This window comes from Siniperca chuatsi, linkage group LG16 (assembly GCF_020085105.1).
Source record: "Siniperca chuatsi isolate FFG_IHB_CAS linkage group LG16, ASM2008510v1, whole genome shotgun sequence".
Classification (NCBI taxonomy): domain Eukaryota; kingdom Metazoa; phylum Chordata; class Actinopteri; order Centrarchiformes; family Sinipercidae; genus Siniperca; species Siniperca chuatsi.
The window spans coordinates 11798804-11819943 of NC_058057.1; the positions used below are offsets into that span (position 1 = coordinate 11798804).

The 21140-nt window shown below is 41.6% G+C and overlaps 2 protein-coding genes across 5 annotated transcripts in view; one reads left to right on the plus strand and one right to left on the minus strand.

The window, feature by feature from the left end:
- Positions 1-15281, plus strand: part of dpf3 (D4, zinc and double PHD fingers, family 3) — a 28359-nt gene extending 13078 nt beyond the window's left edge. Inside the window, exons 4-12 of one of the 4 annotated variants that reach the window (XR_006375037.1) lie at positions 4726-4859; positions 5129-5224; positions 5364-5436; positions 5941-5982; positions 7459-7596; positions 7817-7945; positions 9629-10351; positions 11533-11645; positions 12110-12133. Coding sequence is in view for 2 of the 4 variants with exons in the window: in XM_044170162.1 (XP_044026097.1) it covers positions 4726-4859; positions 5129-5224; positions 5364-5436; positions 5941-5982; positions 7459-7596; positions 7817-7945; positions 11533-11645; positions 12110-12191; positions 12356-12423 (875 nt within the window). In the remaining 2 variants the exon portion in view is untranslated. Of the gene's footprint in view, positions 1-4725; positions 4860-5128; positions 5225-5363; positions 5437-5940; positions 5983-7458; positions 7597-7816; positions 7946-9628; positions 10352-11532; positions 11646-12109; positions 12192-12355 lie in introns of those variants that run through there. The other 3 variants (XM_044170162.1, XR_006375038.1, XM_044170163.1) reach the window with 3 other exon arrangements.
- LOC122863570 (protein LEG1 homolog) lies at positions 15004-20782 on the minus strand. Its single transcript, XM_044170164.1, has 8 exons — positions 20357-20782; positions 19907-19993; positions 19736-19809; positions 18872-18976; positions 18333-18451; positions 17789-17930; positions 17595-17691; positions 15004-17457 (listed from the first exon to the last, which is right to left on the minus strand). The coding sequence occupies exons 1-8, from the start codon at positions 20652-20654 to the stop codon at positions 17306-17308; spliced, it is 1074 nt and encodes a 357-aa protein (XP_044026099.1). The 5' UTR covers positions 20655-20782; the 3' UTR covers positions 15004-17305.
- Between the last annotated feature and the right edge of the window lie 358 nt (positions 20783-21140).

Here is a 21140-nt window from a genome sequence, read left to right on the forward strand (position 1 = left end):
GAAGTACTAAGCAAATCAAAGCTAAGATAAATTAAGTACAAAGTATTAGACGGTGGATATTGCACAGCAGTAATATATTTATGAATAAATATCAATAAATAGGGAACATTAAACTGAAAACAGAGTATATTGCACAGGAGAATTAAACAGAGAATATTGTACAATATTTCAAGTATTGCAGTGATGTTAGAGGGAGTAGTTAAAGAGTTTGATGGCCACAGGCAGGAATGACTTCCTGTGGCGCTCTGTGGTGCATTTTGGGGGCATGAGTCTTCCGCTGAAGGTACTCCTTTGTTTGACCAGCACGTCATGGAGTGGGTGGGAGACATTGTCCAAGATGGCATGTAGTTTGGCCAGCATCCTCCTCTCTGACATCACTGACAGAGAGTCCAGCTCCACCCCCACAATGTCACCGGCCTTATGGATCAGTTTGTTGAGCCTGTTAGCGTCCGCTACCCTCAACCTGCTGCCCCAGCATGCAACAGCATACAGGATAGCACTGGCCACCACAGACTCATAAAACATCCTCAGCATTGTGTGGCAGATGTTGAAGGATGTCAGCCTCCTCAGATAATAGAGGCGGCTATGGCCCTTCCTATAAAGAGCTTGAGTGTTCTTAGCCCAGTCCAGTTTATTGTCCATGTGTACTCCCTGGTACTTGTAATCCTCTACAATGTCCACACTGACCCCCTGGATGGAAACCGGGGTCACTGGTGCCTTGGCCCTTTGTAAATCTACAACCAGCTCCTTAGACTTTGTCGCATTGAGCTGCAGATGGTTCTGCTCACACCATGAGACAAAGTTACCCACCACAGCCCTGTACTCAGTCTCATCACCACCGCTGATACATCCCACCACAGCAGAGTCATCAGAAAACTTCTGAAGGTGGCAGCACTCTGTGTGGTAGCTGAAGTCTGTGCTGTAGATGGTGAAGAAGAAGGGAGAGAGGACAGTCCCCTGAGGGGCCCCAGTGTTGCTGACCACACTGTCCGACACACAGTGCTGCAGACGCACATGCTGTGGTCTGACAGTCAGGTAGTCAACAATCCAGGACACGAGGGGGGCATCCACCTGCATTGCTGCCAGCTTCTCACCCAGCAGGGCTGGCCGGATGGTGTTGAAAGCACTGGAGAAGTCAAAAAACATGATCCTCACCATGCTTGCTGGCTTGTTCATGTGGGTGTAGATGCGGTTCAGCAGGAAGATGATGGGGTCCTCAACTCCCAGCCGGGGCTGGTAGGTGAACTGAAGGGGGTCCAGGAGGGGTCTGACCATGGGCCGCAGCTGTTCTAGCACCAGTCTCTCCAGGGTCTTCATTATGTGGGATGTCAGTGCCACCAGTCTTTAGTCCTTGGAGCCACTGGGACGCGGCACAAGAACGAGGCAAGATGTCTTCCACAGAACAGGGACCCTTTGAAGACTCAGGCTCAGGTTGAAGACATGGTCAAGGCCTCCTCATAGCTGGGGGGCACAGGCTTTTAGCACCCTGAGGCAAATGCCATTGGGGCCTGCAGCCTTGTTTGAGTGGAGTTTCATCAGCTGTCCTCTCACCTGGTCAGTAGTCAGGCACACAGTAGAGGTTACAGGCGGGGAAGGGGGGAGTCGTCAGTCTGGAGAGGGCCGTTAGCCTGAGAGCCAGTTGAGGAGGGAGTAGGACTTCCCCAGGAAGATGGATGAGGGTGGAGCAGTGGACTCAGAGGAGTCTGAGGGCAGACAGCAGCTGAGTTAGAGGGGGGATGAGCAGGAGCCGGTGTGTTGAATCTGTTAAAGAACAGATTAAGTTTGTGTGCCCTGTCCAAGCTGCTTTCAACTCCTCTGCTGCCAGTCAGTCTGAAGCCAGTGATGCCGCTCCAGACCTCTCTCATGTTGTTCTGCTGGAGTTTCCACTCCAGCTTCCAGCTTCTTGTACTTCTCCTTGGCCTCCCTGATCTTCACCTGCAGGTCAACCTGGATTGCCCTCACCTCCTCCCTATTACCATTGGTAAAGGCCCTCCTCTTGGCATTCAGGATGTCTTTGATGTCCTTTGTTACCCACAGTCTGTTAATTGGATAACAATGGACCATCTTAGTTGGGACATTGCAGTCCACACAGAAGTTAATGTAGCTAGTGATGCACTCAATGTCAATGTCCTCTCCATGAGGCTCACAGAGTGCATCCCAGTTTGTCAGCTCAAAACATCCCTGAAGTGTCTCACAGGCCTCCTCTGACCATCTCCTCACTGTCCTTGTGGTCGCAGGCTGCCTTTTAACCAGAGGCATATAGCAGGGTTTGAGGTGAACCAGGTTGTGGTCTGACCTACCCAAGGGGGGAGGGGGGAAGAGCTGTATGCGTCCTTAACGTTAGCATACAACAGGTCCAGTGTCTCTCCTCTCTAGTAGGACAACTCACATACTGGGTGAAATTAGTGTAATTAGTGTTGTTGAAACATTGACACGGTTGAAGTTATCCTATCTACCTCTACCCGAGATTAATATGAGTGCACTCGGGTGTTGAGTCTGGAGTTGTGCTATGGCGGTGTGAATGGCGTTGCATGCCGATGCCGGGTTAGCAGAGGGGGGGATGTAAATAGCCACAACAATGGCATGTGAGAATTCATGTGGCAAATAATGACCAACGTGAGGGTTACACCATCTGTTGTTGACCAGAACAGCAAGCCCGCCACCTTTCACTTACCGCTCCCGGTGTGATCCCTGTCGCCCCGAACAGTCTGAAAGCTGTCGATGGAAACGTTATGATCCGGGATATCCTGGTGTAGCCATGTCTCTGAGAAGCACATCAAACTACACTCACGGAACTCCGTGTGACTCCGGGCTAACGCCATTAGCTCGTCCATTATATTCCCCAGTGATCTCACGTTGCCCATGATGAGAGAAGGCAGACACGGCTTAAATCTCTTGTTCTTAAGTCTCTTTTGTCTGGAACCCTCTCTCTTCTCTCGCCGCTTCGTTCCACCTCTGCATCCTCAGTGTGTCCTCCTCCAGATCTCAGTGGGGACATCAGTTTCTTGGGTGCCATGCCGCTCAGCTTCAGCGTGATCAGCTGTTCCCTGGTGTAAACAATGCGTCCAAACAGCTGTTCTGCAGCGGTGCCCTGACCGAGTAGCAGGAGAAGAAGTTTCACGACGAAAAAAAATACCAAAACACTCTCTACTCTCATTTTCATAAAGAGCATAGTTTAAATTACACTTACACAAAAGTTACTCAGGTTTTAAAGAAAAAGGAAAGCTAAAAGTTGGAAAAAGTAATACGGCGAGACGGAGCAACGGCAACAGGCAGCATGCACATTGGCGCATATCACATCCCTACTTTAATTCTGTTTTCATCCTGGTATCAGAGTTCAAAGATGAGGACAAATCAAAGACAGATAAAGTAGAGGCGAGAAAGCGAGAGTGACTTACTGGAGATGTAATTTAACAGTGTTTTTTTTATTTTTGGTTCATTATTTCCTCTTCTCTTACTGTGCACCTGGTGCACCTTCGTTTTTTTATTGATGTTGAATCTGGTATGGGATGAATATCATGTCATATTTCGAAACTGGGGGGGAAAAAGCTTTGAAAGGTTGAAAGTCAGTGTTTGAAAGCTTGAAATCTAATAAAAAAAGGTTTTGCAAGATTGAAACTAAGATTTGAAGGCTTGCATAATGTTTTGATAGGCTGAAAAAAGTAAAACTGGTGCACATATGTTGGGGGAAAAAGGTTTGAAATGTTGGAACTTCAAAAGGGCAAATCTTTATTTTAAAGTAATGTTCTTTCAGAGCTGAGTTTACAACACCCACTTTTCAGAGATCTGAAGTAGTGCGTTTAGGCTGTGGTGGTGAGGACTGCAGAGGATGCCGGAAAAAAACGCAGCAGCCCTGTAGTGAAAAGTTTAAACATATCAACTTTTGGAAAAACGAGCAACTGTGGAGATGGAAGAGAGACGGAGTTGAGAACTGTGCTTTAGCAACACATGTCAGATGTCATGCCCATAAAGCCTATTAAAGTGAATTGAAATGAAAGAGAGAGAGAGAGAGAGAGAGAGCAGCGGTGGTCGAGTGAGCTAGAAAGTAAATGAAGAGAGGGAGCGGTGGTAGCGAGAAAGCCGGTGAATCAGAGAAATAAAGCGTTATTTGTTTCACGCCCACACACCACTGCACAACCCTGCGCAATGCCTGATTTGGTCTGAATACAGCGTTAGGTGAGATTCACAGACTTCTCTGCCAATGATGGACGTGCACAGGATGCACGATTTTTTGTGCTGTCTGGCTTTCCCCGAGCAGTGCCTGTGGCAGACACTAGTTAACTAAGTTAACTGGTTATCTACTGCAGATTTTATTCGACGTCCATGCATGCCACAAGCACTACTATGGGACAGCCAGACAGCACAGATTTTGTAGAACCTTTTTTATTAGATTTCAAGCTGAGTTTCAACCTTTTAGAGCTTTTTTTTCCAGTTTCGAAAAATGACATGATATCCATCCCATAAAACTGAGCTTTCTGAAAATACTTTCTAAATAGGATAACTTCTGATCAATAGGCTCTGGCACAAAGCTGGTTACTAAAGTGGCCTGCAGATAGCCAGTAGAGGAAATATAACTTATTTGACTTTTGTGTTTAACATGGTCAACAACCTTTTAGAAAAAAGTAATGAGGACATCGGCTCAGACACACACACGCACACACACGCACACACTTGCCACACATCTCAAATGTTCTTTTCTGTCTCCTATTCTCACCACCTCCTCAGAAGCCGAGCTGGCCCCAAAGCGTGAGGTTCCCCCAGGGGAGGCCACAGCCTTGGAGGCCCTCTTGAGGGCGGACAGCCTGCTGGAGAAAAAAAACAACCTCTGTAAGGAAGAGGAGACGTTGCTGGAAATACAGGTATTTTATTAGTGTGCATTATGTACAGCATCATACATTATTAAGGTCTTTTGTTCTGTTTTGGTAGATGCAAGAAATGTTTGGTATTACAAACAAATAAAGCAGTGAGGATATAAATGAGAGCTTGCAACTGAGAGGTATGAACTGATCAAAATAAGAACCCATATCCTCCTTGTTTTACTCTTCACCCTCCTTTCTAACCTCTTCACGCACATTTTTACTTTATCGAACCCTCTCTCTTTCTGTATGTGTGTGTTTGTGCTCTATAGAGAGTTCTGGAGGCGGATGAAAATGGGGACGGTTTCCACGATGATGAAGACTTTGAACTGGATACTCCAAAGAGAAAGAACAGAAACAGAGGCAAAGTGAGTGTGTACACAGGCATACTTATTTGTGTGTGTGGTGTAAAAGAGAATAGTAACACATTTTCATCAATACAAAATCTATTAAGTGTATTAAATGACACTTATTTCTACAGCATGTTTCTGTTAAACTTCCTTTCAGAACAGAGGATCCAGTCGCAGAAGGACAGAACCCGTTAACATGGATGACCAGGACAAACCATATGTCTGTGACAGTAAGGGAAAAGAAAACGTCATTCTATGTACATCATGGGCCATCATGTGATCAGTGTCATTAATAAATTCAGAATCACAGTGTTTCCTTACGCTCAAGGAAGTGGAGAAACTCTCTTCTCCTTAGATCTGGCTATTACAAAAGACTTATCTTTGAAGTTAATTTCTTTATGATGTTTTGTCAGGAAACCTTTCTCTACATGCCTGCTCCAAATTCTCAGGTTATATGTTTAGAAAACAGAAAGATCCAGCAAAAATCCACCTTTTAATGATAGCCCCCTCTCCTTCTGTTCTGAGAGCAGTCCTCTGCAGCATGAAGAAAGAGTTTGCTGTTAATCCAGACCTGACTAGCATGCCACTTACGTACTCAGAATCTCCCAGGAATGGATTGCCATGGGGATGTGGACAGAGATAGCCATGCTTAAACAAATGAATCTCATCCTCATTTTGTGTTGTCTTGTTCTGTCTTTCCTTTATTATTTGCTTTTGTGTCTTCTCTGTTCCAGATAGATACAAACAAAAGCATAACTCAAAAAAGGCTGAAGAAGGTATCTGAACCTGTCGCCATCTTGTCATTCTAGGGGCTCCATGAACTGTCTTTATGATTGGCCTTTTTGCTCATGGGCATCTGCTGTGGGAGTGGCTGACTGAATGCTGAATCTAATGCTTTAAATGCTTTGTGCTTTTCCAGACTTCCCGTTCCTGAATTCAGTACAAGAATTGCATGACACTAACGCTATGCTATGTGCCTTAATGCTTGCTCATTGCAAGGCATGCACCAAATGATGCTTAAGCAGCAGCTCAACTAATGTCGCACTGAGGGATGCATGTATCTTAACGCCACACTAGCTGTCATGTGATTCACAGATGTAGCCATTGTAGAAGGATGTTTACACTGGGTGGAATTTCTTTAAAACTTTTCATATGGATCAGTTTTTAACCACAAATTGGATTGGCAGTGAGTTCACAGGGAGACAGTACAGCTTGGCAGCTTTGTGGTAAAATATGCAAATTTGGTTACAGTAAAGTTTAGACAGAAATGGCTGCAGAATATTGGCTGTAGCAAGGAAAGCAGCAGAAATATTCAGTATAATAAGAAACTTCTATGATGGCTACAGCTCTAATGTGCTCATTAAGCTTTCCATAACCAAGAACTACTACAATATTACATTATAGAGCCTAGTTTTCATGCACAAAATGCTTCCATACCAATCCTGATTTTATATATTAGAATTGTGACTTCCATGGCTTCACAGTACAGCAACAGCAGAGTAACAAGGTGCCTGTCACGCTATAACCTTATGTTGGTTTGTTATAGGCAGATACTGTACCTTTGATACACCTCTGTCACCATATCTATTACTCATTTCCTTGTGAAAGACTTATCAATATGTCTGTGGATTTTCATATCAATTAAATGCCTGATTTTACCGTAGCTAGTCATATTCTTTCTTTAAATATTTCATTAAATATGTAGCAGATAAAGCCTCTTTCTCACTGTCTCAGCAGGCATAACAAATCCTCTCAACAACACTTTCTTAAACTAATGGTTACATCCCATAATGTACTTGTGTTAGGTGTTAAGGTTGTTATGGTCAAAAAGTCCACCTATTTATATGTTGTAGTTTTTGTGCGTTTTTTTTTGTCAATATAGGTGACATTTTATACTCTCATATATTGTAACAGCACAAGTAGTGGCAATGTTTTTATGTCTCAAGCAAAATCGAGAAGAAACACAAAACACTTTTTTTTGTGAAACGAATTGTGCGTATGGCAGCTTGGGGAGGATGTATTGGAAGAGTCCGTTTTCTGCAGCACATATGATTTTGATTCAGCAGAGTGCAAACCATCAAACATGAATGCTGACAGCAAGTTGAAGTTCCTGAAAATTGTCTCAGACGCCTTCCATAAAATCTGTCATATTCCAGTTTAGGCAGGGATGACAGTTGATTTTGAGCAGACTCTACAGTATGTTGCACAAGGTTTTACGCGTGTCTAATGGACCTGTGATGTTTTATCTGTAGTCTGTGGAAAGCGCTACAAGAACCGGCCCGGCCTGAGCTACCATTACACCCACACTCACTTGGCAGAGGAAGAAGGCGAGGAGGAGAAGGAAACAGAGATGAGCCCGTCTCCTCCACGTAGCTCGGACAACCACAAACGTAAGATGCTGGTTAGCATTTAATTACATAGAACAACAGAAGGTTTCAGTAAGTGCTAGCTCAGAAATATCCTAATGCTTTTTCTGAAAGAAACTCAATGCACAGTCACACACTCATAAGCAAAGAAATTTTCCAAATCACTTTTATGATCCATTTATGATAGCCCAGATGGCAGAAAGTGAATGGCAGGTCACGTGTCCTTGTCTGTTCCTTCCGACAGCTCAGAAGGGCCCAGATGGTGCCATCATCCCCAACGACTACTGTGACTTCTGCCTGGGAGACCAGGACTCCAACAGGAAGACAGGCCAGGCCGAAGAGCTGGTGTCCTGCTCTGACTGTGGACGCTCTGGTGAGTCCCCAGTCCCCACAACATGGAGGGTTTCCATTAAAGCTTCAGGTTCTTTGTTGATGTCAGCATTAATGTAGACAACAAGTAATGGCTTTGTTTTCCTGCCAGTCAAATTAGTGGATTTTACAGAATGTCATATGAGTGACTTCAGTAGCACAGCAAGAAAACTACTCTTAATAATCCCATGCTAATCAAGGGTAAATGTGGTAAATATGCTTTCCTGCAAAGAACGAGATGAGAAGATCGATACCGCTCTCATGACTGTACGATAAATAAGAAGCTATAGTCAGCAGACAATTAGCTTATCTTAGCATAAAGACTGGAAACAGGGGGAAACAGCTAGCCTGGCTCTGTCCAAGGGTAACAAAATCCACCTAACAACACTTCTACAACTCACTAAATAACACGTTATATCTTGTTTGTTTAGTCTGTACAAAACCGTAAGGGGAAAAACGACAAGATGTGGTTTTACAGGAGGTTATGTGCTGGTCTACGTCTACATGCAGTGACTTCCTGGAGTCTTGTTGTCACTGTGAGGTTCTTGTACAGATTAAACAAACAAGATGTGATGTGTAATTAGTGCGCTTTAGAGGTGCTGGTAGGCAGAGTTTGTTACCTTTGGACAGAGCTAGCTGTTTCACCCTGTTCCCAGTGTTTAAGCTAAGCTAAGCTAACCGTCTTCTGGCTGTAGCTTCATATTTAACGCACAGATGTGAGAGTGGTATCGACCTTCTCTTCTAGCTCTCAGCAGGAAAATTATTTGTTTGCTGGTTTCACACTTTAATGTGTGTCTACTACACATCTCATTTTTATTTCCCTTTACTTCCTTTTTATCCACAATCTTGTTCATGTCTATTCCTCGCTTCCTTGCGATGTTTATTTTTATTACATGGACTAAAATGGTGCTTCCCTAATGGCCACAAATGCAGTTTAACACTTTGCATTAAATATCTATTTAGATTAATAATTACATAATTTCTTTGGGAAATATCTTTTGGAAACCAATACTAGTAATAAGTTTACAGTAAAGTTCGCACAGTTCATTTTAGTTCACTAAATGTCTAATCACTAAAATACAAAGGACAGCCTCATGTCAGTTGTTATTCCAAGTCATCTTTGTTCAGATCAGCCTGCCTTTACCTGATGATGTAGATCTGATTATATATTTATGGTGTGCAGTGAATTGAGCTTTCATGTTGCTACAGTGTCTTTTCAATGGGTTATCAATGAGCCTTGTAGACCACGAGAAGTGAGAACCAATTGCAGGAAATCTTTGTAAGTTCCCTTCTAAAAAATTATATTGATTCATAGGCTCCGCTGCTTGCTTCCATCACGCATGCTTCTCCATGTCAGCCTCGTCCATTAGTAAGAACTTCTGCCTTTAGACGACATGCATTCACTCTTTTGTTGCTCAGTTTTCATGCATTACCTTATGGCACATTTGGCTGCATTTTTGCTTCTTTTTCCCCCTTTTTTCCCCCCACACTAGCCAAAGCCGCCTCTGCTGGATATCACGGACAAACCTTTTCTCGAATCAGCTCAATCGTCTTATGCAATAAGAGAGCAGCAGAGTATTCATTTCAGCAAGTGAGATGTTTTCTTGCTACGGTAGAGTTTGTTAGAACAGCTGCGAGAGTGTTTGGCCTTGTCTGTGTTGCTCTGATGCTGATGTTTTCATGGTAGCTGGAAGAGGAGGAGTGAAGAAGGATGGGAGGAAGCTGAGTGCTCTAGAAGAATTGTTCGGCAGCGCATCAGACAGCGAGGCCTCCACGTTTCATGGCTTTGAAGACGCAGAGCTGGAAGACATTTTGTTTTCAGATGATGATGATGCTGTGGCTGACAGCTGATAACGGGACTTCTTGACCAGCTGGACCTCGTGGCAATAAAAATATTTTTTCTGATTAAACGTTTTCATTGAGGGAACACTGAAAGACTTTGAAGGCGCAGAATGGAATACAGTGGCTCCCCTTGAAGGCACTTCTGCCAGAAAAATCTCCAGATTTATTTTGAACAAGATAGAGTATGAAGGACATTAATTCCTTTCAAAGACATCTTTTTCTTGGAAATTTTGTCTAATGAAAACTTTGTCCTGGATGGATACAATGGCATTATATTTACCCATGCTCATGTGGATTTTACTGTTCAACACGTTAAGACATTTTCCATTTTTCATAAACAAACAGTAATCTCTTTATGTTTGCCTTTGCTTGCGTAAGATAATCAAGATCATAGACTAAACTTCACGGCTACGTCCTATTTAATTCTGGACTGAAAAGGTTAATAGCAGACACGGTGGACCACAGAAAAAGGAATAAATTACGTAAGTGGCTGCTAATGTGGCAGGGGCAGGGATGAACATGGACTCATGAGTCACTCCATTGGCTAAAGAGGACAGGTAGCCGAGAGGTAAGAGCCAATCGGCACTCCATTGCTCCTCTCTGTCTTTTATCAGTAGACGCTCAGTAGAAATGCTTTTTCTCCTGTCTGCTGCTAAGTGGTATTCATTTAAGATGATTTAAACTGCCACAGCTAATTTCTCCCTCACTGTATTCCCAGTTTAAAGCAGGCAGCAGCTTAAGCATTTCTGCTTGAAATTTTATTCAGGTCACGTTTCTCTTTGTTCACCCATCACAGGCTAATAGGGAATGTTTTCAATGTTTCTGGCTGCTTTCCCAGTCCAGATATAAATCACTTCATCCGTGATCATGGCTCATTCATGGCTCATTGATATCCCATTGATACCAGGGTGATGCAGATAAGTGTGTGAGAGACGAGATGCTGACAGCACTGTGAAGCTGTGGGGAGGCTCTAAAAGACAGTTATTAAGACAGGGAACCAAATATCATTCTTTTTGTGTTGTCACAGCTGTAGGTATATGGGAAGATGAATACGGCTCGGCTGTTCCTGTACACCCATCACTGCTTGTGTTTTATTTTCCAGACATATAATCACTTGTCTTTTGTGGCTAGATTGCTTTTGATGCTACTTTTCATCCAGCTGTATGCACTGTCAACACTATGGGGTGCAATTACAGTTGTCTGAATCACAGACAAAGTAAACACTTACCGCTGGCTCTTATGAAGACATAGCATTTTGTAGGGAGACATAATGTTGTCTGAATGGATGTCTCTTTTATCTCAACCAGGGCAAAACATTTTGTTAAAAATATATTGAAAACTATTTTTACATCAGACGACCATTTTTAATCTACAGCATTAAAAAAATGAATTAAAATTAAATGCATCAGAATTACAAAATCTGAGCACAGTGGAAATACTCTATTAAATAATCTATTTATTCATTTTCATTGACATAGAAAATGCATCATTGCTGCACCTCAAAGCCTGAAGCAGGCAGTGGGGCAATCAGATACAGCTGCAGATAATGTAAATCAGCTTTTTACGGATTATGTAAATATGTTCAGATGTGTGTCGGCCTTTGTCTGCGTCTGCTGTCAGCTCCAACTCAGAGCTTCTGCCATGTGTCTCTAAACTGTTACATAAGAAAACACCACTGACTTTGCTTTGTAAACTCTTCTGGCAGTCCACTCTGTCACCCCTTCTTCACTTTTCTCGTCCCCCCTGCAGGTCACCCCACATGTCTGCAGTTCACTGACAACATGATGCAGGCAGTGAGGACGTACCAGTGGCAGTGCATAGAGTGCAAGTCCTGCAGCATCTGTGGCACCTCAGAGAATGATGTATGTATACTGTAGGAAAGGGAAGTCTTGTACGATCCTCTGTGGCCCCAGAAATGTCAGTGTTCGAATGCTATTACTAGATTTCCCTTGGAATTTGCTTTGAAGCGCACCAAATTTGATTTGTTTTCCTTTTAATGGTGTGACCTTTCCACAGTCATAGGCAACGCACACTTGCCAAGCAGATATTATACTTGATAAATCACCCCTGATGTGAATCTGTGGTGTGGTTTTTTACATCAGTGACTGGCTCTGTAATATGTTTTCTAAGAGTGAAAATAAATGCTTTGCTCTTTTGGAAAAAAGATGTAAATTATCATAATTTCATGGGATAGCCATAACTCTGATTTACTTACTTCAGCATTTATATCCTTTTCCAGGCAGCGTTCATATTTATTCTTCTGCCCCCTGTACATATTTTATAGGTATTATATATTTAAGATGTTGATTGTGTGCTGCCAATGTAGGACCAGCTGCTATTCTGTGATGACTGTGACAGAGGATACCACATGTACTGCCTGAAGCCTCCAATGACCCAGCCTCCAGAAGGTACAACAGGCACTCCCACTGGTTTTATTATACATCAGCGGCTTGAAACTATATATGTCATGTGCTGTATATTTGAGAGAAGCTACAAGCAAAGGCTATATATGGAAAAGACCACAGAGGACAAAGATTTCAGCCTCTCTTTCTCCGTCTCTCTCTCTCCATAGGGAGCTGGAGCTGTCACTTGTGTCTGGACCTGTTAAAAGACAAGGCCTCAGCCTACGAAGAAGCATAACTCCTTGGACATTCTTCTCAACACACACGTACACACACTATATACAGTATATTTGTACCTATACATTAACTGTTTGACATACATTAGCAAAAACTTTCTCTCACATTGAATTGAACATGCACAGATACAGACACTCTTTCACACATACACACTGCAGTGCATTAGCAGGCTCAGGGCAGCTTCCTGTGCGAGGCGCAGAGATCCTCAGCCGCTCATGTAGCCACGCAACACTCAAGATGCAAATGCTATCAACATGCAATCTCGACCATAAGTCAGCTAACAGTAGGCCTGCCATTCAGTCATTTCTCTACCTCGTCACTCAGCAAACGGCAAGAAGCCAAAGCAAGATAATGGCCAATACTGTGTAGTACATGTGTATGTGAAATACATGCTGATTTAAATTTATTTGAGTATGATTTGGAAGACCTTTGTCCCAGAGCTTTTGCTGAAGCTGTTTCGCTTGCTTCCCTTGCTGCTCAAGCTCTACAGTGGGGGAACCTGAGTGGGTTTGAGTAATGTTTGTTTAAAATGTCTCCTTCCAGCTCTACTCCTCTCCTGTGTTTAGACTTTACAGTGACATTCCTATTTTATATCTGGACAGACTCAGTGTTAGTTATGCCATCTTTCACAGGTTTTGTCAAGCGCGGTGAAATGTAGCTATATCCAGTGCTAAGAGGAAATGGGGCGATAAAACAGCCTTGACTATAATTCCTGTTAGAGCGTGGTGACATTTTTAATCCACGTCTGTTTTTTGTATCCTTGCGGTTACTAGGATACCATGGTGCTCAATCTGACACTTTACAAAAATTACAACATGTCTTCACAAACGCTTATTTATTTATAGTAATAATAATGGTCCAAAGTTACTGTCAAGGAGATCATTGTTACTGTAAATCAATGGTTCTCAAACTTTTCCTGTCATGCCCCCCTTTGGAAGCCGAAAAATGACTGGCCCCCTCTTCCTCCACACACAAACATGTAAATTGATTACATTTTTATCAACTAATAACAATACAGGGGAGTATACTGGGGATTTGTTGGGTCTCTGTAAATAATATTATAAAGAGTACAGTCTAGACCTGCTCTATAGGAAAAGCGCAATGAGATAACTTCTATTATGAATTGGCGCTATATAAATAAAATTGAATTGAATTGAATTAATAACAAACTGCATTTTCTTGAATTTTCTCATACTGTTCTTGTGTTCAACTGAAAAATATAAATTCAACTTTACACACAAAAGATAGGTTCACCTACTATATTAACAGTGAACTCATGATCAAGATTCTTAATATTTTGGATTTGACTGACAGGTTAATGAGCCTCACAAGTTATTCTTTTCTTTCCTCTCAAGTCTATTCATCTTGTTGTCGTTTTGATTCCTGACTAAATCTTGCTAATCTGAATCTTGCTAGCATCAGAGCACTCTTGTTTTGTTGTTCCTCCCAAATGAATTGATCTGATTCATAGACCTTTTTCACAGCAGACAGTTTGGCTTGGCATAGCAGGAGAAGCACAGGATTTTATCAACTGCAGCTAGCTAGCTAATTAGCCTAACTCTGTGAGTTGGTTGAAAAAAACTCAATCTCCAGCTGACTCGGGATCAATATGCACATGATGGCTACATACATGATAAAGCTGAAGTTAAGCTAGTTAGCCCAGGTTTTATAGTACAGATGTGATGTAACTGGCTCCCAAGTACTCACACATAATAATAGTAGTGTTATCTTAACTCTAGATTTCAGCTGTTGGTAGTAGTAAGATAGTTATCTGAGCATGCTAACGTTTGCATTAACACGCAGTTTAACTCCTTACTCTGAGCTCTTTAGGTACTGAGTATCGCCCTTACACATGCCCCATTGCACATAGCTTTAGCATGTGGACAAAATCTAAAACGCCACAGGTCAGCCATGCCTAGTAACAGTTGCTGAGCTGTGATTGGACATTCGCTGGTTGGGGAAGGGGTTTAGTGAAGGGTCAATTAATACTGCTACATTATTATTAGTTAGACCTGTGTTGGACATTTCAAAATAATCTGCTGTGAAAAAGGTTTATTTACATTTGGGGTTTCACTGTACACTTTACCCAATGTGTGTCCCCTGCAATACTTCTGTGCCCCTCCAGAGGGACCAACCCCACAGTTTGGGAACCACTGAGTGCAATGTGTGTATAATCAAACCTTGATTCTTGACTACTTTAAACAGGCTGTGTGTCAAATCATATACATGTCCTGAGGAAGCAGTATTTACTCGTGAGTCCTGTCTGCAAGTTGGCACAGGTTAGAATTTACAGGGTGTTTTTATGCAGTTATAACCAGAATATATTCTGGATAGTCTGCTTTTGTATTACAATGTGAGTAATGTTAATATATTAAATTGATTTCACGTAAAATTGAATACTAAAATCTTGAAAGCCCCATCAATGTAATTTTTGTTTTTGTACTGAGCAAAATTTGGTAGCACTAACCTAATGCTGTCTAAAAACAAGGAAGAATTAATAGGAAGAAACACCAAAAATAAGCTCAAAACTACAATAAAAAAGCCCTTACAGTACACATAGTGTGCACACCTTGACAGGATATCACAATCTGCATTTGTGTTTTTTATTTTGAGTTTGTATTTGATATTGCTTTTCCACAGACAATCATGAGCTAGCATAGATACAATACATGATGTTAATAATATGCTGAAGGTTTTATTGTGCTTTTCCATGGCGGGAATAATGGCCCTTTGTGTCTTCCTTTTAAAAATGTCTTGGATGTCATTCTTATTTGATGCCATCCCCTACAGTGATTCAAAATGTGTGTTGTATTTTGTTAAAGTAAATGTTTTGTGTTGAAATAAAGACTTTTCCATAAATCTTTATTTCTTACTTTCATAATTTCCTTGCATGTCATCTATAAAATGGTTTCCCCCTTAGCTTCAGTCCACTTGTTTCACATTTTGCCTGTCAATCACATAAATACTCTTTCATGTGTTTCTGTGCCCTTTCAATAATCCATTATCAGGAAAACCTAATGCCAAATATACAAATTGAAAATAAGCATTGAGTGTTTAAATGACTCTGGCCAAAATGGCTGCGTCTGATATGAATCCATTAGAATCTAATGGGCAGATAAGCCATCATTTTCCCAAAAGATATGGCTGCCTTTCTGCTTGTATGGCTGCTCTCTCCTGTGACCACAAAAGGGAGACAGAATAAACTTTGCAAGAGGTTACAAGCATGTGACTTTCTTTCTCAGTATTAACATGTATGTGTAACACTAATCATCTAATGTAATGGGTCGAAACCCTCATAGATTTGCTCACCATTTTCCAAAGAATACATTTTATTTTATGTTATTATAAGTATTATTTAAAATATCAATGTCATCGCATTATTGGAAATGTTACATGATTTGTGATTTGCACTTTGGCAACTCATGATAGGTTAGTACTTACATCAAATTACCACTAGGGGGCACTATTAGACTGTAGTAGAGCTCTGGATGACATTCACTACATGATTTTACCAAGCGGCAACCTCCGGGGCTGAAAAATGTTTCATACAGTCTATAGATTGATTTTTCAATCAATATGGTGCTATATGAGCATATGTTAGTAGACTGATTGTCTTTACAATCATGTAAATCATGACAAATTTTTAAAAAATGTAGGCATTCATCACTGAGAGCTACTATGGCATCTTGTCTCAGTTGTACTTGATGGCAACAGTCCTTTAACCTTTAAACCCATCTGTCAGTGATGAAAGAAGTATTTAGATCCTTTACTGAAGTAAAAATACCTGTAGTGCAGTGTAAAAATACACTATTACAAGTAAATGTCCTGAATTCAAAGTCTTACTCAAGTAAAAATACAAAAGTCTTATCTGTAAAATGTACTTTAAGTATCAAAACTTAAAAGTATCAAATTTTATGTATTATGCAGAATGGACTCTGTCAGAATATTATTATATATGTCATATAATTGGATTGCTATTACTGATGCATAAATGTGTAAGAAAGATTTTAATGTACTAGTTGGTCGAGGTGGCGCTGTAAAACTACTTTATATACTGTTAGGTATTTCAATCTGTGACAGTTGTTACGGCTGTATGTGTTTCCCTGTTCTGTTTGTCCCTTTCCTCTTCTGTCCTCTCTAGCTCTGCCCAGGTGTGCTACATCTGACTGCTCAGTGCAGTTTACCTGGCCTGGGAATGAAGTGCTAAAAAGATCCTGGGGGACTACTGGTCTTACGGCATCTCAGCCTGGGATTTTGTGTTGCTGTTGTGTTTTGACTTTGTGCCTTTTGATAGTCTTGATTTCGTGTCTTGGTTGTTTGTATGTCTTTATGTTAATAAAGCCCATGGATTTGGTTGTTATAAAGGTGTCTGATTGATTTAGGTCAGTGGTAGAGTGTTGTTCGCCACATAGGGCTGCCTAAGGGTGGGGCGTAACAATGTATCATATTTTAGAAACTGATCTCTTAGTAACAACAGCTGTCAGATAAATATAGTGGAGTAAAAAGTACATGTTCCATATGAAATGTAGTGGAGTAGCACTCAATTAAAGTTAAAGTACCTAAAAACTGTAGTGAAGTACAGTATTTGAGTGAATATTTAGTTCTTAGTTACACTCCCCCACTGCCATCTGCCCCACACATTATGACATACTGTAGTTGTCCTGAGACCCTAGTTGATGGCAGTTGTAAGATTTAAGATGTTCTATGCAAATAAATCTGGTCTTTTTGTATTGCAAATGATTTCTCTTAGTGAAACCTCCCTATGAAAAATCTGATTATTTTTTGCATTTATCTTTAACTTTCAGATGAGAAAGGGACTACAGTTATATAACTGAAGTTGCTATCTGTCTCTGTCTGTGTGTGTATGTGCGTGTGTGTTTGTCTCAGCAGCTCGTAGTCATTCCAGTGACGATGGACATGAAAGTGTTTGTGGCAAAGCTGGGATTCAGTAGGAGCTGCTCCAACATCTCTCTGCCTTTCTCTCTTGTGTTCACTGAACACATGGAACTTCTCCACAGACGAACCAACGTCCCACCTGGCATGTGACATGATCATGATCATCCATCATTAAAAGCTCACTAATCAAAAAAAATCTATATTAAGATATTTGTGTGTATGTGTGTGTGTGTGTGTGTGTGTGTGTGTGTGTGTGTGTGTGTGTGTCTGCCCTACCCAGTAGATTGTTGATGCTATTCATCCAGGAGAAGACAGACAGTGTGTGGTTCTCCTCCTGACTGAGATCGGCAATGTTAGGTGCACTGTCTCCCTCCTAGACATATGGATATGACAGACAGAACAAAAATTAGATAAATACACAGGTTGTAAAAATGTGATGAGGTCCAGAAATGAATGCTGTGGGCACGTACCTGTAAAACTCTGCTTGGGAGAGGAGATATGAACTTTGCAGATTTGTCCAAATTGGATTGGAAATGTGCCGCTGAAACGTACTCTGCTGAGTTCAGCCAGCTGTTTGCAAATGACACCTCTACAGAGGAGTAGTGGCTCTGCCTGAAGGAGAGGAGAGGACCGTTCAACATTATGGTAAATTCGCTACCACTACCACTCTGTCTGTCAAATGTGAAGCTACAGCCAACAGCTGGTTAGCTTAGCATAAAGATGGGAAACAGGGGAAACAGTTTTCAAAATCACTCCCTATTTAAATGAGTACTGAGTGGATGAAGCCAGGCTAGCTGTTTCCCTATCAATCTTATTATCAATCTTCTCAGCATGAAAACAAGTAAGTGTATTTCCAAAAATGTGAAGCTATTGATAGATAGATAGATAGATAGATAGATAGATAGATAGATAGATAGATAGATAGATAGATAGATAGATAGATAGATAGATAGATAGATAGATAGATAGATAGATAGATAGATAGATAGATAGATAGATAGATAGATAGATTACTTGGCGTTGCATGCAGCAGAGGCATAAGTTGAAGCCATTTGGGCCGCCCAGTAGAGACCGAGGAGAGCGTCTTTCTTCTCATTTTCAGGGAGAGGAGACTCAGTGGCAGACTTCAGACCCTTGAATCATAGACAAACATAGAACATTATGGAGGTGCTCCAGCAATTTAGTATTGCACCTCCATAAAGTTGGGGGATGCATAAGAGACAGATTAAAATAGAAGCAGCAGAGGCCGAGATATCCTGACTTTTAGACTTGCCCACGTTTTTCAAACTCCAAACCCCCAGTGTATAACAGGCTTTCTGTTAAAAGAGGACATTATACAACTGTTTTCACAGGCTGAGTAGTGCTCCCCATGACAAGTGAACTGATGTTGATGTGTAAAATCAGTGCAGTTGTGTGTGTGTGTGTGTGTGTGTGTGTATTCATTCAAAATGGTTAATATATGAAACAGTGTCCACTAGTGTGTTGCTATAGCAAAATCAGTAGTGGGTATTTGGTTTTGTTTGTGTGTGTGTGTGTGTGTGCACTGCACGTACCTGAAAAAAGGCATCCCACTTAGACATGGCATCAGGGTAATGAGCTGCACAGTCAGCATATGTGGTGCAATGGTCTGCTAAACCTTCAGGCACTAGCATCTGGACCTAATAATATCAATATCAGTCATCATTACAATCATCCTCATCATCATCATCATCATCAAAAACCATAACAATTAGCAGGCTTAACCTTTGTGTGAAAACATAAAAATATTTTATGAGTGCAGCTTTTATTGTTTTTTTAGCCAAGCAAGAGGCAAAAGAGTGGCATCGGTCAGTTGGTCCACCACGCTGATCCAGACCGAAATGTCTCAACAACTATTGGATGGATTTCCATGAAGTTTGGTACAGGCATTCATGGTGCCTATAGGATAAATCCTTCATTTCCTCTAGCAACATCATAAGGTTGAAACTTGTGGTTTTTAGTAAAATGTTTTAACAACTGTTGGATGGACTGTCATGATGTTTACGACACACATTAATGCCCCCCTCAGGATGAATTGCAATCACTTTAATGATCCCTTAACTTTTTGTCAAAGTTTCAGTTTATCAAATACTTTGGTTTATGACCAGATACTTGCAAAACTAATGACATTCCCATCAGCCTCAGCTCTACTCAGTGTTTTGTGCTAATTAACTAATGTTAGCATGCTAACGTGCTAAACTATGATGGTGAACATGGTAAACATCAAACCTGCTTAACATTATAATGTTAGCATTGGCATTGTGAGCATTTTAGCATGTTGATGTTAGCATTTTGCTCAAAGCACTGCTGTGCTTCACAGAGCCGCCAGCATGGCTGTAGACCCTCTGTCATGTTTTCAACTATCTAACTTTCAGTTTGAGATGTCTAACTGCATGTACCTGAACTCCTTCTCCCATGAAGCCCTGCTGTGCGGCAGACAGGAATGGCAGTGCAGAGGCAAAGTAGTTCACACCTGGAAGAGAAAGAAATTTTGATAATGTTTTAGTGTTTAGTGTTCTATTTGTTTGTGTGTGTGTGTGTGTGTGTGTGTGTGTGTCTTGTGTACTTACAGCCCCACCAGCTTTGGGTAGAAACACACATAGTATCTCCTGTTTGCAGGCCGCAGGTTGTAGCACCGGTTGGGTCAGCAAGACGCCCTGCAGAAACAACACATTGTGCATAACGCTATCAGTTTGTGTCTCAATTGTTTGGTAGCTGGTGGCGTTATAATGTTATGTTCACTCAGTTTAGGACTACAAGGGACGAGCATGTTTCTCATGTTGACTCTGGGACTCACAGTAAAAGTTGCGTATTGAGTCATTATAAAGAAGTCACTGCTGAGAGTTTGATTTTCATATCTAGAGCATGTAACTGCTCTAAATTGATACACTGTGCACTTTTGCACCAACTATCATTTCAGAGAAGGAGACAAACTATGAAGTAATTCTTCATTCTTAGCTTTTTAGGGAAACATTGCTATTGATAAAAAATAAAGAAGAAGAAAAGCATTTGAATCTTACCTGACGTTAGCATCCATCCAAGCTGCAGTGGCAGTCCCCACAGAGGACTGTCTGTGGCATTTGTCCCCATGGATCCCATAAACGGGTCTGTAGCAGCTATCATCAGCCGGTAAAGACTCATGCGGTGAAGGAAGTGCCAGGGGTTGGGAGTCAAGATGCCATTCTGTATCGGCAGGTCAGTCACTTGGCCGGCTGTTTGGGCCCACAGTATGGGCATGCCATTTTCCAGAAATACAGCAGAGCTGCTGAGAGACACTGCACATGCCAGGAGGAGGCCGAGGGCCGTCGGACGGTGCATGACTGAGGAGCTGGGACTGCAGAGAGGGATGGAGTCAAGAGCTTCTACTCTGGACTGAGAGCTGTCACATAAATACAAGGCTTATGTACTCTGTTCACATTCAATTGTTCTGACCCACGCAAGCAAACACACACACACACACACACACACACACACACACACACACACACACACACTCGAGTTAGTCCACGTCATGTGGTTCAGTAGACCCTCAATGACAGACAAATAAGATAATGTGTGGGCAATACTATCCAAATACTCAGAAACAGAAGGTCTCTCTCTCTCACACACAGATAAACACACACACACACACACACACAGAAACAAAGAGAATGTGATACAGTGTGAAGTTGAATGAAGACAACATTAAAGAGTTTCAGAATTAGTCAACTCAAGAAGCAGACCTTCACCATGATTCAATCACTGACATTTAGGCTTTTCACATCTGAACCAATCAACAAGTTAAGTTGAATCGATGGTACACTG

What these genes read in the sequence shown, in the direction of transcription:
- LOC122863570 (XM_044170164.1), bottom strand. Translation starts at nt 20,654, where the DNA reads ATGCACCGTCCGACGGCCCTCGGCCTCCTCCTGGCATGTGCAGTGTCT. An exon ending in AGTGGGATGCCTTTTTTCAG is followed by an intron (nt 18,452 to 18,871) that starts GTACGTGCAGTG and finishes CTATGATTCAAG; the next exon opens with GGTCTGAAGTCTGCCACTGA. An exon ending in TAGCATCAACAATCTACTGG is followed by an intron (nt 17,458 to 17,594) that starts GTAGGGCAGACA and finishes GTCACATGCCAG; the next exon opens with GTGGGACGTTGGTTCGTCTG.